This window comes from Sorex fumeus, unplaced genomic scaffold, assembly GCF_029834395.1.
Source record: "Sorex fumeus unplaced genomic scaffold, SorFum_2.1 ptg000075l, whole genome shotgun sequence".
NCBI classification, from domain to species: domain Eukaryota; kingdom Metazoa; phylum Chordata; class Mammalia; order Eulipotyphla; family Soricidae; genus Sorex; species Sorex fumeus.
Window position 1 is genome coordinate 7,970,464 of NW_026606132.1, and position 18,258 is coordinate 7,988,721.

The following is an 18,258-nucleotide window of genomic DNA, read 5'->3' on the forward strand; positions in this document are numbered from 1 at the left end:
ACACGGGACAGATAGATTGCTCCATAGCTAGAAGCCTGTCTCATGAGCAAAGGGGAGAAAGAAGGCAGCTGGAATAGAGAAGGGAACACTCTGAAAAAGATGGCTGGAGGAATCGGTCGGGATGGGAGATGTGTGCAGAAAGTAGATAAAGGACCAAACATGATAACGTCTCAGGGTCTGTATTGCAAACCATAATGCCCCAAAGTAGAGAGAGATATGGGGAATCATGTCTGCCATGGAGGCAGAGGGAGGGTGGGAAAGGGAGGGTATAACGGGGATATTGGTGGTGGGGAATGTGCACTGGTGAAGGGATGGGTGTTTGATCATTGTGTGACTGTAACCCACACATGAAAGCTTATAACTATCTCATGGTGATTCAATAAAATTAATTTAAAAAAAGAATGTAGCACCAAATGCTGGGAAATTACACTGGTGGATGGATGGGTGTTAGAACATAGTATGACTGAAACGCAATCATGAACAATTTTTTTATGATCTATCTCATGGCACAGCGGGTAGGGCGTCTGCCTTGCACGCAGCCAACATGGCCGACCAGAGTTCGATTCCTCCGCCCCTCTCGGAGAGCCTGGCAAGCTACCGAGAGTATTCGATATGCCAGACACAGTAACAACAAAGTCTCCAATGGAGACGTTACTGGGCCCGCTCAAGCAAATCGATGATCAACGGGAGGGCCTTATTAGGGTGATTCAATAAAAAAATAAAAATAAAAAAAAGAAATGTGAAAATAAAAATGTACAAAATAAAAATAAAATGTACAAAATGTAAAAATAAAAACAGTACAAAAAAGGACCTCCTACCTGTGTAAATATTTGGAACAAGGAGAGTGCCAGAAATAGCCACATTTAATCCATTCTTAACCTTCCCCCAAACTCTAAGCTGGTCTCTATTCCAGGTGAGTCTGTGTTCTCTCTTGGGTATATATCCAAATGTATCTCTCTCTTTCCCTCCCTTTTATCTTACCAATAAATTTGTTTTACCCCTCTAATCTTCCCAATAAATTTGTTTTACCTTGCTATTGTCTCCCGAAATTCTTTTCTGTGAAGGTAAGGTGATACACCCAAAAGATTAGGATTGACTTTCCTTTCCTGTAAAGAACAATTTCTGGCTCCACCCTGAGTTCACAGCTCCTGAAAACTCAGATGGCAGGAACTATCTCCCACTCTGTAAACAACAAGTAGACCCTAAGCACAGCTTGACAGGTGCCTTGTGGAGCTGGCATGATGAAGACCCCTACTTTATTTATTTATTTATTTATTTATTTGCTTTTTGGGTCACACCCAGCATTGCACAGGGGTTACTCCTGGATCATGCACTCAGAAATTATTCCTAGCGGTACTCTGGGGACCATACGGGATACTGGGAATCGACCCCGGGTCGGCCGCGTGCAAGGCAAAGGCCCTACCCACTGTGCTATCACTCCAGCCCCTTTATTCTTAATATTCAGCAAAGTACTGGCATGAATCAAAGAGAGGAGAGAGAGAGAAGGAAGAGGCACAAACCTCTATCTCTCAGAAGGAAGACAGATTTGGAAGAACAAATTTGAAAGGTCTGGGGAAAAAAGGTATTTCTGGCAAACAGGTCCCTGGAAACACTGCCAAGGGTGAAGGCAGCTACAACAGCCTCTAGTACACGTTCTTTTTCAAAATGTTTTCTTTAGTTGAGTCACCATGAGATACACACAGTTGCAAAGTTGTTCATGATTGGATTTCAGTCATACAATATTTTAACACCCATCCCTTCATCGGTGCACATTTCCCACCACTAATGTCCCTAGTTTCCCTCCTGCCACCCCACCGCAGTCTGCCTCTTCTCTCTCCCTCTGTCTCTCTCTCTCTCTCTGCATTCTGGTTTTCAACACAGGTACTGAGAAGATATCTCTTTATCATGTATAGGTTCTTGCCTCAAACTCGCCTTTGTCCCTCATTCACAGCCTCTCTCTGCTGACTATATTAAGTTCTCTCTGAAACCCACAATTCACCACATTCAGAGGAAGAGTGTGTCAGATCTAATGCAGGACAAAATACACAAGACAAGTTCTGTCTGAAAGATTGGTTCACAGTGACCTAACTGGAACTAACATGAAAACATAAGCCTTTATTTTGGTGGTTAAACTTAGACAGTAAGGGCTAGAGCGATAGCACAGCGGGTAGGGCATTTGCCTTGCATGCAGTCGACCTGGGTTCAATTCCCAGAATCCTATATGGTCCCCCAAACACCACCAGGAGTAATTCCTGAGTTCATGAGCCAGGAGTAACCTCTGTGCAATGCCGGGTGTGACCCAAAAAGAAAAACAAAAACTTAAACAATAAAAACATCAGTCAATCCTATTTGATAAATACCAAAAAAAAAAAAAAAAAACCAGTGTAACGAAGAATCCAAGTGGTTATTTGGCATAATACAGCAATGTCCCCCAGACATAGACCTAAGAACTCTTTTGGGGGGGAACTGGAGAGATGGTACAGAAATTAAGGTGCTTGTTTTGCATGGAGCTGATGCCGGTTCGATGCCTGGCACCGTAGGGTCCCCCAGAAATGCTGGGAGCAACCCTCAAGCACAGGAGCACTAAGCTGGGGGTAGCATCTGAGTACCACCAGATGTAGCCCAATCCACGCCCCCACCAAAGAAACCCTTCTTGATCCCGAAGTAAAGACTGCTTTCCGGCTCACTTCTGACTGCCCGCCCCCTATAATCTTGACAAAAGATTCCTGAGGCTTGCTAAGGGTGAAAGGACAAGGAATCCAGTAACAGCTAGTTTCTCAAGATTCGAAATATGTATGTGATGTACCCAGGGGATTAAAACAGGAAATCTAAATATAAAGCTCAATCCTAGTTCGGGTTTGTAATGAGGTGGAAGTGTCCTTTCTTAATTTGCCTTAATATAAATTTAATTAGCTATGTTGATATCCATACCTAGTAAGAAGTTAAGGACGTAATGACCCTTAATGGAATGAGCTGCAAAAAAATTTAAAAGCAAGAATTGTTTAAAGTATCTGTTCTAGGGGCCGAAGCAATAGTACAGCGGGTAGGGCATTTGCCTTTCATGCGGCTGACCCAGGTTTGATCCCCGGCATCCCATATGGTCCTCTGAGCACCACCAGGAGTAATTCCAGAGTGCAGAGCCAGGAGAAATCCCTAAGCATCACTGGGTGTGACCCAAAAAATGCAAAAATGAATAAACAATTTTTTAAAAAAAATCTGTTCTAGAGCTGGGGAGATAGTACGGCAGGTAAGACTTGAACATGGCTGAACATGGCATGAACATTGGCTTGAATATGGCTAATCTAGGTTTGATCCCCGGCACCACATATGTCTCCTGAGCATGATCCCTGAGATCAGAGCCAGGAGTAAGCCCGAAGCACCACCAGCTTTGGCCCAAGAACTGTCACTGTCACTGTCCTTTCGTTGTTCATTGATTTGCTCGAGTGGACCCAGTAACGTCTCCATTGTGACAACTGTTACTGTGTTTGGCATATCGAATATGTCACGGGTAGCTTTGCCGTGAGGGCAAGATACTCTCAGTAGCTTGCCAGGATCTCCAAGAGGGGCGGAGGAATCGAACTCGGGTTTACCATGTTGGCCGCTTGCAAGGCAAATGCCCTACCCATGGTGCTATGGCTCCAGCCTGGCCCAAGAACAAACAAAAATAGCTGTCTGATCATACTTGCCTCGGGGCTGGAGATAGTACAGCCGGCAGGGTGTTTGCCTTGCATGCAGCCAACACAGGTTTGATCCCCAGCACCCTATATGGTTCCTCAAGTCCCATTAAGAGTGATCCTTGGACAGGGAGAGTATCAGGCTAAGTGAAATGAGTCAGAGAGAGAGGGACAGACATAGAATGACTGCACTCATTTGTGGAATATAAAGTAAGAGAATGGGAGACTAACACCCAAGGATAATAGAGATAAGGGACAGGAGGATCATGGAGCCGGCCTTACATGCTGGGGGGAAAGGCCACTGGGATAGAGAAGGAACCGCTAAGTAAATGATGTCTGGAGGGCTCACTTGGGATGGGAGATGCGTCTAAAAGTAGACTATGGACCAAACATGATGGCCAATTACTACCTATATTGCAAACTATAACACCCAAAATGAGAGAGAGAGAGAGACAGAGACAGAGACAGAGACAGAGACAGAGAGAGAGAGTAAAAGGGAATACGCCTGTGGGGAATGGGGGGCTGAAGGGAGAGATACTGGGAACATTGGTGGTGAAGAATGGGCACTGGTGGAGGAATGGGTACTCGCTCGATCATTGTATGACTGAAATGTAATCACGAAAGTTTGTAAGTCTGTAACTGTATGTCATGGTGATTCATATATATATATATATATATATGTATATATACATATACATATATATATATATATATCCTCCCATTGTTCGATTTGCTCGAGCGGGCACCAGTAACATCTCACAACAAATTGTGAGACTTATTACTGTTTTTGGCATATTGAATACGTCACAGGGAGCTTGCCAGACTCTGCTGTGCAAGCAGGATACTCTCGGTAGCTTGCTGGGTTCTCCAAGAGAGGCAGAGGAATTGAACCCAGTCGGCTGCGTGCAAGGCAAATGCCCTACCTGCTGTGCTATCGCTCCAGCCCAGTGATCCTTAGGCATAGAGGTAGGAGTAAGCACTGAGTACTGCCTGCTGTGGCCCTCAAAACACCACGAACAACAACCAAAAAACCCATCCTGATCATACATGCCTCGATGTATTCTTTAGTTCTTTTTTTGTGGAAGGGGGCTTGCAAGCAGTGCTCGGGGGGCCTGGGGGCCATTAATGGTGATGCTCAGCCTGGCTCTGCAGGCTGGACAGCTCAATGATCTGGCTTGCTCAGACTCAGTGGTGCTGCAGTCCTGCCAATGGTAGTTCAGGGGCCATGCAATGCCAGGTTCAAACTTGGGCCTCCACATGCCAGACTTGCGCTCCAGCCCATTGTATCATCTGCCAAGGCCTGCAATATTTTCTCCCATGGAAATTTTGTCCGGAAAATTTTAAAATAAAGTACTATGAGAAATTCCTTAGCCACTATTTGTAACAAACATAAAACTGAAAGAGATGGAGTGGGGGGCTGAAGCGATAGCACAGTAGGTAGGGTGTTTGCCTTGCACACGGCCAACCCAGGTTCAATTCCCAGCATCCCATACGGTCCCCTAAGCACCACCAGGAGTAATTCCTGAGTGCAGAACCAGGAGTACCCCTGTTACCTCTGCATGTGACCCAAAGAGCAAAAAAAAAAAGAGAGAGATAGGGTTGCAGAGGAATAGTACTGGGCTTAAGGCACTTGCCTTGCATGTAGCCACCCCTGGTTTGAACCCCGGCACTCCATACGGTATGCCTCCCCACCAAACACTGCCAGGTTGATGCCTGATCACAGTGCCTGGAGTGACCTCTGAGCACAGCTGGGTATGGCCTGAACCTCCCCCATATGAGAATGAAATAAGCTGTGATATTATTTCTTGGTAGCAAATTCAGTTCCAACAATAGTGCAAGACGTTTCTCCATCATGGTCACAGAAACCATGTTCATCTCTGTGAAAATGTACATGTATCTTCAGCTTCAAGGTCATGTGGAGACACGTGTGTGTGTGTGTTATATGCAAACATTCTATTGAACTTTCTACACTATTAGATCGGTGACTCTGCATGTCTTCTGAGATCAGTCTCTCTCCATGGAGAGCACAGAAGCCGTGCCCTGGCTTCAGCCATGATTATCTCAGCATCCAAAGTGATTCTCTCAAAATATCACTTGGGTAAAGGTTCATATCCTGACATAGGTTTCTCAGCCTCAGCAGTGCCCAGAACAGGGTGCAGGAGCCTAGTCAATGCAGAGAACCTTGGCTGGCAGGCTAGGTGGGTAAATCTGCATATCCTTTAGGTGCTTGCCAGCCCTTTTGAGCTGGAGAGTTGGCCCACCAGGTGAAGCACTTGAATTTACCATGAATTTGACCCACCCCAGTTCAATCCCTGGCACAATCCTTAGTGCAGGGGCCCTTGGCAGTAGTACAGTGGGTAGGGCATTTGCCTTGCAAGAGACTGACCCATGTTCAATCCCTAGCATCCCATATGGTCCCCTGAGCACCACCAGGAGTAATTCCTGAGTGCAGAACCAGGAGTAAGCCCTGAACATCACTGGGTGTGACCTGCTACCAAAAAAAGAAAAGAAAAAAAAAAACACAGAACAACCCTTAGCACCAAATTATCATCCTTCAGGAACCACTAAGGGTTACTATTGAGCACAGAGACAGGAATCACCCCAAGCATGGTTGGATGTGGCCCCAAGTCCTGAAATAAATAAACCAATTTCTAAAAGATGGTCTCCAGAGCTGGTGAGATAGCACAGTGAGTAGAGCGTTTGCCTTTCACACAGTCAACCCGGGTTCAATTCCCAGCATCCCATATGGTCCACTGAGCACTGCCAGGAGTAATTCCTGAGCGCAGAGCCAGGAGTAACCTTTGAGCACCGCCAGGTGTGACCCAAAAAGCAAAAAATAAATAAATAAAAAGATGGTCTCCTCTTTGGGACTGGAGCAATATCACAGTGTGTAGGGCGTTTGCCTTGCATGCAGCCGACCCAGGTTCGATCCCCAGCATCTCATATCATCCCCCGAGCACTGTCAGGAGTAATTCCTGAGTGCAGAGTCAGGAGTAACTCCTGTGCATTGTCGGGTATAACCCCCCTCAAAAAAAAGGTCTCCTAAACTTGGGACTATTCTCACCTTTCCCCATTTCTGCAGAATTAATTAGCAGCAAGTATTCTCGATACAAGTACAGCATTATCTACTGCATCCATCCACTTTCCCTTCTTCTCCACTGCTACAAGGGGCCATGTGGATCGCCTGCTATCCAGACAACTGCCTTGGCACTAGTCTCTACTGCTTCCTCCACATTCTCATTGGTTACCCACACCGCTTTTCTGCAATCTGGCTCCCACATGGACACTAGAAATATCTTTCCAAGCCACAGGATGTCTTCAACTTAAACGCTTTTCATTGATGCCCTTCTTAATGCAGCTCTCGTCTGTTATAGGTATTGGTTTATAATGAACACAACTGAGGAAAAGGTGTAGGTGATCAAAATAGAGATATCCTTTCAATCACTTGGTTCCAAAGACATGCAAAAAGTGAGAACAGATAGAAGCTGGGGAACTGGAGTAAAAATACAGCAGGTAGGCGTTTGCCTTGCATGCAGCTAACCTGGGTTTGATCCCCCAGCATTCCATAGTCCCCTGAGCACAGAGCCAGGAGTAAACCCTGAGCACTTGCAGGAGTGACCCCTCCCCCACCAAAAAATGGATAGAGGCTTGACAGCCTGCATCTAAATAAAATGGATAAGGAGTCCTAGTTGCACACCTGTGAAAACAGTATAAATATAGGCACTGAAGTAAACCCATCTGAGATGCCTTCCAGACTCAGCTGACCTCAGCTTTCCAGATGCATCCTTGAAAGTAGTGTGGGATGCTTTAAGGGCTACCTGGTGTTACATATGCTGATACTATAGTGATCCCAGTGGCTCCACTGTAGTGCCGGCTGAGATAGAGTGCCTTAAATTCTCAGCAACAGGAGCCACTGATTTACAAAAACACTGATAGACAGAAAACAAGGTAAGAACCGATTAAAAACCTGGGGTTGGAATGATAGTATAGCGGGTAGGGCATTTGCCTTGCACACAGCTGACCCGGGTTCAAATCCCGACAACCTCTATGGTCCCCAGAGCACCAACACCAGTGATTCCTGATTGCAGAGAATGGCGTAACTCCTGAGCATTGCCGGGTGTGCCCCAAGTCCCCCAAAAAACTAACTGTGCCAAGACTACTTGTGTCAAGAGGCCACACAAAATTACAATTAACTGGTAAAGTAAAAGTAAAGGCCCCCCCTCTGATCATCGATTTGCTCGAGCGGGCCCAGTAACGTCTCCATTGGAGACTTTGTTGTTACTGTGTTTGGCATATCGAATACGTCACGGGGAGCTTGCCAGGCTCTGCCGCGCGGGCGAGATACTCTCGGTAGCTTGCCAGGCTCTCCAAGAGGGGCAGAGGAATCGAACTTGGGTCGGCCATGTTGGCTGCGTACAAGGCAAACGCCCTACCGCTGTGTCCTGGTGAAATATCTCTGAATGATGGTATTGCATTGGGTACTGAATTGGGCTAATTTGAAACATCCTCTAGACTCCACATCTGTGGGTCTGAAATCTTCTCCCATTTTTATTGAAACAAAACCTTTTTAGACAATTATTAGGATAACATGTGTGCATACATAGGAGAAACATGTTCAGGGCTGGAACAATAGTCCAGTGAATAGGATGCTTGCCTTGCACCCTGCTAGCCCGAATTCCATCCCTGACACCCTATATGGTCCCCTGAGCACGGCCATCAGTAATTCGTGAGTGCAGAGCCAGGAGTAACCCCTGAGCATCACAAATGACCCAAGAACTAAAAAAAAATACAGAGAGTATAATAGAGAGAAAGAGAAAGAATGGGACTCCTGGGGGCTAAGGGAAGCCAAGAGTACACATCTCAGGTTGAGATGTAGGTGTATCTCGAAGATAGACAGAATGCATGAGAAGGAGATCAAAATGGAGAGTATGAGAGAGACAGAGATAGATGATGTGTTCAAGAGAGAATAAGGGCTTCGGGGAGCAGGGAGACAAGAGCAAACCTCTCAAGTAGAGATATGGGTACATCTCCAAAAGAGAAAATGAGAGAAAGACAGAGTGAGAGAGATACAGAGAAAGTGAGCCATAGAGCTGAAAGACAAAGATATGAGAGCAAACACCTCAGGTTGAGATGTGGGTACATCTCCAAAATAGAGAAAGAGAGAGAGACAGACACACACACACACACAACGAGCTGAAAGATAAAGATATGAGAGCAAACAACTCAGGTTGAGATGTGGGTAGCACTGTAGCACTGTCCTCCTGTTGTTCATAGATTTGCTCGAATGGGCACCAGTAACATCTCCATTGTGAAACTTGTTACTGTTTTTGGCATTTCAAATATGTCACAGACAGCTTGCCAGCCTCTGCCGTGTGGGCAGAATACTCTCGGTAGCTAGCTGGGCTCTCTGAGAGGAGCGAAGGAATTGAATTTGGGTTGGCCGCATGCAAGGCAAACGCCCAGCCTGCTATGCTATCGCTCCAGCCCGAGATGTGGGTACATCACCAAAATAGAGAAAGAGAGAGACAGACAGACACACACACACACTCACAGAGTGAGTTGAAAGACAAAGTTATGACAGTACACATCTCAGGTTGAAATGTGGGCGAATCTTCAAAATAATGGGTCCTTCTCCAGACATTAACATAGTTGCCAGCAAGTTTCTATCTGAGGATTGAAACGTTTGTGACTAAGCCAGTGCCTGCCAGCATGCCAGTCTCCTGAGCCTCCTCCAATTGTTTGAACCCGTTCCCCAAGTTTACCGACAGTTAAACTGTATGCTTATAGTGTTGTGATACGGATCCCCCCCACCAAAAAATCACCTTGCCATAGTATGTAAACGCCTTATACTTTAAGTAAAATCTCTCCATTTAGCAGGCATACAGCTCTCTGAAGATCTGACTCTCGTGTTAGACCTAGTTGGTCAATGGTAGTTGCCATGTGATTCCTTAAACTAGAGAGAATACGGTCAGGCCTGACTTTCCACAGGAGACAAGTTTTAAGAAAGGCTACTTCATCGTGGTGCGAATATCATAGGAGACAAGAGCCCAGACCTAGATGGTAGAGCTTATGACCCACATAAACTAAATGGTATAATCTGTTTGAACCACCGTAGCTAGTGTGGATCATCACTGAACAAAATAGGAAGAGGTGTATATTGGAATGCATATAGGAGAAACGGGGAGGCTGAGGGCTATTAACCAGAACCAATAGCCTGGGGCAGCTCCCAAAGCTGTGTCATCTCAGCCATTCGGCTATAATGAGAATAGGATGTGTAGTCAGTCTACTTGCCCTGTCTCTCAGCAATGCTTGGGGTTCCCAAGCAAAGTAGCAAACGTTGTTCCTTTTAGTTTTACAGATGACCACACTAAACCAGGAGTGAATCCAGAAAATGGTTTCAAGAGCCTCACAGTTCTGTTCTACCAATTGAAAGAAGTAGCAGGGAGCAAAAGTCAACTGTGAGCATCATCAAATCCAAGGAAAGGAGCCAGATCACTAGTACAGTAGGAGAACATTTTGGCTTGCACTCAGCCGGCCCGGGTTCAATCCCCAATATATAGTCTCCTGAGCACCTCCAGGAGTAATTTCTGAGTGCAGAGCCAAGAGTAACCCCTGAGAATCGCCAGGTGAAACCCCAAAAGCCTAAATAAATAAATAAATAAGACAAAATAAAATCAAGGAAGTTCCAGGAAAGACTATAAAATTAATTCAGAGCTCAAGACAAATTCCCAGGTTCACAGAATTTTCAATGATATGCCATCTTCAATACATATACAATGATAAATCTACTAATAAACACAGTCCAATAAAGTGAATGTCTTCTTAGCCAGCACCTTCCCCACCCCACAGTAATGTGACATGCAACACAGAAGAAAGTGCAAACTGGGGCTGGAGAGATAGTACAGAGGGTAGGGCACTTGCCTTGCGCAGGGCCAACCCTGGTTCAATCCCTAGCATCCCATATGCTTCCCTGAGGACTGCCAGGTGTGATCTCTGAACTCAAAGCCAGAAATAACTCCTGAGCATTGCCATGTCTGGGTCAAAATTCAAAAAAAAAGAAAAATATGCAAACTAAATGATCTCAAATGCTTTAGGGAAAAGTCTCTCACACTGGATATTTGGGAGAGATTCAAAGGGGAGGCAGATTTTTTAAAATGTAAGAGTGCTCCATGGCTTGAAGGCCAGCCGCACATGTTACGGGAAAGGGTAGCTCAGACAGAGAAGGGAGCACCAAGTAAAGGGTGTTGGGAGGATCCTCCCAGGATGGGAGATGGTTACTGAAAGTAGACTATAGACCAAACATATTTGCAACTCAATACCTCCTTTGCAAACCTTAGCAACCAAAAACGAGAGAAAGAACAAAAAAGAATGCCCTGCCATAGAGGTGGGATGGGATGGGGGTATGGGAGGGGTGGGAGGGTTACTGGGATCGTTGGTGGTGGAGAATGGGCACTGGTGGAGGGATGGTTACTCGATCATTGTATGACTGAAACCCAAGTACAAAAACCTGTAAGGTCAACAACTGTACCACATGGTTTTACTAATAAAAAAATAAAAAATAATAAAAATAAAATGTAGGAGTGTTGTTATTTATTCGGCCATTGATTAAGCTGATTGAATTGGGCATGAACTCCACATTACATTTTTAAAAATTTTTTTAAACTGGATATCGGTGAGATAGACCATTACAAAGCAATTCATAATTGGGTTTCAGTCATACAATGATCCAGAACCCATTCCTCCAGTGTACATTTCCCATGACCAATGTCCCCCGTTTTCCTCCTACCCCCCCCCCACTCTATGGGGCGCACTTAAGGGAATGGAATTTTTATTACCTACATTATATATTTATGGACTGCTTTGATTTATCTTCAATGAATCTATACTTTTATTAATAGCATTAATTTTAAAATTTAGTGATCCTTTGAAAGCACTGTAAAGGCAATAATGAAATTTAGAAAAGAAAAAAGTACACTGAGGAACCAACCACTCCAAGGACTCCTTAGGTAAAGAAATTGGAGAAGTGAAGAGATAATGGTGTAAATAACTGAACAAGATTTTATCTTTATGGTGGCATGCTTTTGTGTATCAGAGGTGGTCAGGCACTCTAAGTGGGGTTTACTCATTGAAAGAACATAAAACAAGTAAGTTAGCCAAGAAAGCTTTAGGGACACTATTAGAGGTTGGTTAGGCTTAATTCTCTGGATATATTTATTTAAAAAATAAGGAGTTCAGGTACACTGAGTAAAGAGCAATTTTACTCAAAATCCAAGTGTCTAAATAGCTTCCAGAATCCCTGTGCTTGTTTGTTCATGAATATATCTCTGAGGCATTTAGTCTCAAGTCACTTAAAGACTTTAGAGCTTAAAAGAATAGGTAGGGAAGGAGCCAGGGAGATAGTCCAGTGGGTAAGGTGCTTATGTAGAACACAGTCAACCCAGATTCAATCCCCAGCACCCCATATGATCCTCTGAGCACTTCCTTGAGTGATTTCTGAGTACAGAGTCAGGACCAAACCCTGAGCATCCTGATTGTGACCCCAAAACAAATTTGGAAAAAAAGCAGGGAAGCTAGCCCAAGGCCTCTCTTGTTCTTATATTCTGCCTCGGTGTTTCTTAGAGTAGCAGGAAAAATTATGTACTCTATCTCATGAGCTAGATTTAGTAGGCAGAAAGAGGAACATAGTTAAGGTTGAACAGTTGTCTGAGCTCTGCATTCCTTTGCTTTTTTAGCTTTTGGCTGCCTTGATGTAATTCAAATACAACTTCATTTCAAAATATCTTGTCACAGATTTTTCCCAGGTCTGTTCTAGTCATATTTTTGACACACGTATACAAGTATAAACATTTTCTGTTAACCAATTACAATGACAAGATTTTCAAGTAGAAATACCAAGAAACAACCAAGCAACATTCAAAGAGACGGTGAAAAGATTCACTTACCAGTGGATTTAATTTCCCTAACATAATTACTCGGGAACCAGCCTGTTCTCCCATTCAGTGTGCCTTCCCACCAGCCTCCTTCTTCAACTCTAGTGACATAAATGATGTCCCCTTTACAGACTGACAGCTCATCTTCATTAGTCTGCTTGAAGTTGAATCTTGCCTTGACTATCAACTGATGACTTCCATTTTCCGTCATCTCCTAGAGAAACAAAAGCCATGCCTGATTAAGCACTCTTCTAACAAGGAAACAAAACCGAGTGATAAACTCTTCTACTGAGCACTCAGCATCTTACATGATTATATGACCAAATCTAGGTACTAAGCTTCTCGAAAATTGTCTCCTACCTCCTAATTACTAAGAAAATCTTGATCTGGCTAGGACTTAGTCACATCAGAGATCATATAACTCCAGAGTGACCAACGTTGGCAGTTCTTACCCTGGGCCTGGGTGTTTCAGAGAAGCTGGTCTGCACAGTAGGCCTCTACCAAAGACACACCCTGAAAGTTTCAACAAAGGAGATTTTTAGGTCCAATTTGGAAAAACTTAAAGGGTGTGGAAGCTTGATGATGATCGGATTCTCCAAGGGATCTGAGATCTCCAAAGCACTTTGGCAGGAATTTCAGTGCTTTGGGAGTAATAACTCATGACTGTTTCAAGCAAATGGGTGGTTTTCAATGGGAATAAGGATCTCAAAAAAGCAGAAGATGGTGGATGCCTCCCAAATGAAATTCCATTTGTAGGACCCAGAAAGAAAGCACAGCCGGCAAGGCGCTTGCCTTGTATGTGGCCAACACGGGTTTGATCGCTGGTATCCCATATGGTTCCCTGAGCACCGCCAGGAGTGATTCCTGAGTGCAAAGCCAGGAGTAACCCTTGAGCATTGACAGGTGTGGCCCCAAAACAAAACAAAATAAATAAAAATTATTAATTAGATAAACAATTGCAGGGGCCAGAGCGATAGTACAGCAGGTAGGGCATTTACCTTGCATTTACCTCGACCCAGGTTCAATAGCTGGCATTACATATGGTACCCTGAGCACTGCCAGGAGTGATACTGAGTGCAACGCCAGGAGTAACCCATGAGCATCGCCACCAGGAATGACCCCAGAAGCAAAAAAACAAAAACAGGGGGATGGAGCAATAGCATAGCGGGTAGGGCATTTGCCTTGCAAGCGGCTGACCCGGGTTCGATTCCCGGCATCCCATATGGTCCCCCGAGCACCACTAGGAGTAATTCCTGATTGCAGAGTCAGGAGTGGCCCCTGAGCATCTCCGAGTGTGACTCAAAAAGAAAAAAAACTATTGCATGGGAGATGGTTCAAAGGGCAGGAATGCATGTTTTGTATGGAGGAGCCCTGAGGTGGCTCTCAAGTATCACATAGTCCCCCCATGCTGAGTCACAAGTAACCTGGAACATTGTCAGATGTAGTCAAAAAGAGACAAAACAAAACTTAAGATGTGCGCACACACACACACACAACACCAAAAAAAAAACCCAGGTGTGGTTAAAAAGTGAAAAAACAAAGCACAGAACACACACACAACACAGGGATTGGAGTGATAGTAAAGCATGTAGGGTGTTTCCCTTGCATGCAGTGAACCTGAGTTCAACCCCTGGTACCTCTGCCAGGAGAACCCCATCAGGAGTGACCCCTGAGCACAGAGCAGGAATAAGCCCTGAGCATAGCAAGGTGTGCCCCCCCCCCAAAAAATAGCAAAAAAAACCCCCACAGGGATGGGGCTATAGTACGTGGTGTAAGGTGCTTGCTTTGCATGCTGCTGACCCGGGTTCCATCCCTAGCACCATGGATGATCACTAGAACAGGGCCAAGAGTGATCCCTGAATACAGAGCCAGGAGTAAGCCCTAAATACTGCCAGGTGTCGCCCTAAAACCAAAAATATCATAATAATAATAATAGTAATAATAGCTGCTATGAAGACCAAATGCAAAGACTACTGGATAGCTTAGACATAGGAACTCAATAAAGGCCCAGTAGAAATACAAAAAGGAAAAGAATGACAATAGCAATGCTGACAGCAACTAAGATCTCAGACAGCAACTGCCCACTACGTGCCCTGGGTGTTACTTTTGTTCCCCTAAGTAAACAGTGGTGAAGAAAGGAACAGCAAACTAGCATCAAGAACTAGTCACAGGACATATTTGCATAGAATCTTAAAGGATTTGCATTAGGGACAGAAATTTGGGATTCCCACCCCAGTTTTCACACTCTCTGCCCCACTTGGTTTTGATTTATTCTGGAGGTGAGCCTGATTCGGGGGCTAGGTTTAAAATTCACAGGACATAATACAAACAGTAAAGCACTGGGACTGTCCTTGCACAGAGCCAACCCAGGTTATTTCCTGACACCTTGTGTCCCCCTCCAACCCCACTAGAAATTGATGCAGATCCTGGGGTGAGCCCTGAGCACAGCCAGAAATTACCCCAAAGCATGCACATATATGTATATATGCATGCATTTTAAAAAATAATTTGCTGGGACTGCAGAAATAGTTCGTGGGCACATACTTTACATACAGGAAATTTGGGTTTGATCCCAGGCATCGAATGATCTCGGGAGCACAGAACCAGAAGTAGTACTGAGCACCCTGGGTGTGGTTCCCCCATGACAAAACAATTAATAATAATAATAATAATAATAATAATTTGTTTGCTCAGTGCTGCCCCAGGCCAAGAGGATGTCTTTATCCTACATGGGGAGAGGCATCCAGGAGCGTTTAGGCCTTCAGTGAGGCAGGGGAATCAGGGACCATACTTACCGCTGCCTTGGAGTGCCCGGGTGGCCCGGGAGGTGTGCTGGAAACGGCTCCCTGGGGGGTAGTCTGAGCCGGAGTAGCAGCACTAAGAGAAGAGGAGCGTGCACATGGCCTCTCTGAGAGCTGATCTGTGAAAAGAGGAAAAGGCTTGATAAAGGGAACCAAGTATTCATGTCAGGAAAACACACACGCTCTCTCACGGGACGTGAGCAAACGCAACCTGGCCACAATTCTCACTGTTGCCAGCAGGAACAGGCCGACGAGTCTTCACCCCCTGACCCCAACTCCCCCATTTTGGCCGCCAACTTTTTCTTAACCTTACTGGCCATTGCTCTCCAGTAGAATGAAAAACAGCGACAGAACCACATTTTCTCTCAACCCATCTCCCTACAACTCTTCCCGCCTGAACCCGTCGCAATATATGCCCCGTTCTCCAAGACAGAACTATATTGGGTACCAAACAGCTGTTTGTGGCTCTTATTACTTTTGAAATGTTTCAAATTTCTGTCTTTGTTTTTGGGTACATAACTCCAGAGTCTTTTCTTACTCACACGCACCCAGCTATATGGTACATATATGAAATAACTTGCCTTGGACTTGAGCACAGGGGCAAGAAGAATGAGGAGCAGAAAATGAGAAACAGAGAAAGAAGCAATCCCAACAGGAGACTCCTTCCTAAAAGACCACCAACTCCAAAATCTCTTCTGCCTAGAAACCTTTTGAAACTTGATCAGACCAGCATTGGAGCTGGAAGTTTTCAGTCAGCAGAGTAGCTGAGAGAAGCTGGCTTCTTGACAAATTCAAATGAGGCTTCCCTTTCCTCTCCATTTATTTTTAAAAAATATAAACTGCAAAAGTCTCAAGCCCAAACATTCTCTAGGCGACAAGCCCAGTATCCAAGTAATTTGCTTGATGCTGCGGGTTTTAACTTTCACCTTCTCTTATTTTATAAATATCTATAGAAAGGGAAAAGACTGTAAAAGTTGCTAGGAGAGTTTGGCAAAGGAACATATAATTTGTATGGCATAATGTTAGAATTACACGATCGTCCCTGCCTAGAACTGGAGACTTGTGTGTTTAAATATAGTTACTTGAATTAGCTGTGCTCTCTGCTATACGCCTTCCAATAGCTCAAATGGATTCTTTTTCTTAAATAGCAAAAGAACAACTTTGGGGAATTATTTTTACATGTATTGCTATTATATACAGCTCTTTTGATGAAAACTATAATTAGTTGATGGCTTCCTAGAGGCTCCAGCCTATCTGGCACTGGGTTATATTGTCTACTCCTGTTCTCTAATTGTCTCGGGTGGCTATGCTGAGTGTCCCTAAATAGACGGTAATTTTCTCAAGGGTGGAGCCCATGTCTTACACTCACTTGGTGACACTGGGCAGTGCTGGGATGCCGCCTGTTGCCTCTCCAACACTTGGAACACCAAAATCTATGTCAGGGCAGGGAGACTTTGGGATCGGATACAGATTTGAACCCCAGTTCTGACATTTATATTCCAGATAGGCAACAGTGGGTCTGAACTTGAATAGCACTGTCCTACCGTTGTTCATCAATTTGCTCGAGCGGGCCCAGTAACATCTCCATTATGAGACTTGTTGTTACTGTGTTTGGCATATCAAATACGTCATGGGTAGCTTGCCAGGCTCTCCGAGAGGCGCAGAAGAATCGAACCTGGGCCGAATGGGCCAGCTGCGTGCAAGGCAAATGCCTTACCCTCTGCGTTATATGTGCTGCCAAAGCGAGCACAGAGAGAGAGAGAGAGAGAGAGAGAGAGAGAGAGAGAGAGAAGTGCCTATCGGAGAGACAGGCTGGCAGGAAGATGATGGGAAGGAAACTGGGGACACTGGTGCTGGGAAACTCCACGCTGGTGGAGGGATGGATGTTGGAACACTGTATGACTGAAATTTAATCAAGAATAGCTTTATAAGGGTCTATCTCAAGTGATTCAATAATAAAATATATGTATATGGAGACATATTTTATATATATGTAAGTATATTTACATATACACGGATATATTATATGGACCCAATAATGTCTACCTTCAGGCTTGTTTCCTAGATCGCCTGTGACTCAGCACAACAGAGACTCCCCAAAGCATTTTATTAGTTTATGATGATTACTATTAGCTGCACAGAAAATACTGTATCAGAGAGATAGAGGTTAAGGCATTTGCCTTGCGAGTGACCAGCCCAGGTTCAATCCCCCAGCACCCCATATGGTCCACCAAGCACCACCAGGAACCACTCCTCACTCCTACGCACAGAACTGGAAATGGCCCCTGAGCCTTTCAGGTGTGGTCCCAACCCCCCATCCCAGGAAGATGATATATCACAAGACTAGGAAAGTAATTCAGTGGTTATTATAACACATTGCTCTCACATGATGAGGTTCTGGGTTCAATCCCTAACATTGCACCATCAAAACTGGACGGGAGCAATAGTGGAGTGGGGACTGGAATCAGGAATGGGCCCCCTCCCCCCATCTCCCTGTGCTTCCTGGTCCCTGGCAGTCATACCCACAAATTGCCTCTGGCCACCATATAAGTACATTAACTGCCATGATCCAGAAACTCACAAATAAATCTCAGAAGAGAATAACACGCTGCAAAGATGCCTCCAGACCTAAAAAATCACCATCCAGTTAAAAATTTAACTTCAGCTCTAGCACCCTAATTAAAATTTTAGAATTCCTGCAGCATGCATCCATGAAAGCAGCTGAACTGCGTGACATCTCATACTTTATGCCACTGACACACCGAAAGTATCACTTCACTTTTGATGGGGTGTAAGGTAGAAGTCAACCAATCTTGATCAAAATATGCATATATATTAGCACACAAGGCTCAA

At 44.7% G+C, this 18,258-nt stretch overlaps 1 protein-coding gene across 4 annotated transcripts in view; it reads right to left on the reverse strand.

The window, feature by feature from the left end:
* The window catches only part of ARHGEF6 (Rac/Cdc42 guanine nucleotide exchange factor 6), a 171,451-nt gene that overhangs the window by 99,268 nt on the left and 53,925 nt on the right, over nt 1-18,258 (reverse strand). For all 4 annotated transcript variants that reach the window (XM_056130214.1, XM_056130216.1, XM_056130215.1 and 1 more), the window contains 2 exons: nt 15,400-15,524; nt 12,617-12,818 (listed from right to left, as the gene is read on the reverse strand). In XM_056130214.1, coding sequence (XP_055986189.1) covers nt 12,617-12,818; nt 15,400-15,524 — 327 coding nt within the window. The remainder of the gene's footprint in view (nt 1-12,616; nt 12,819-15,399; nt 15,525-18,258) is intronic.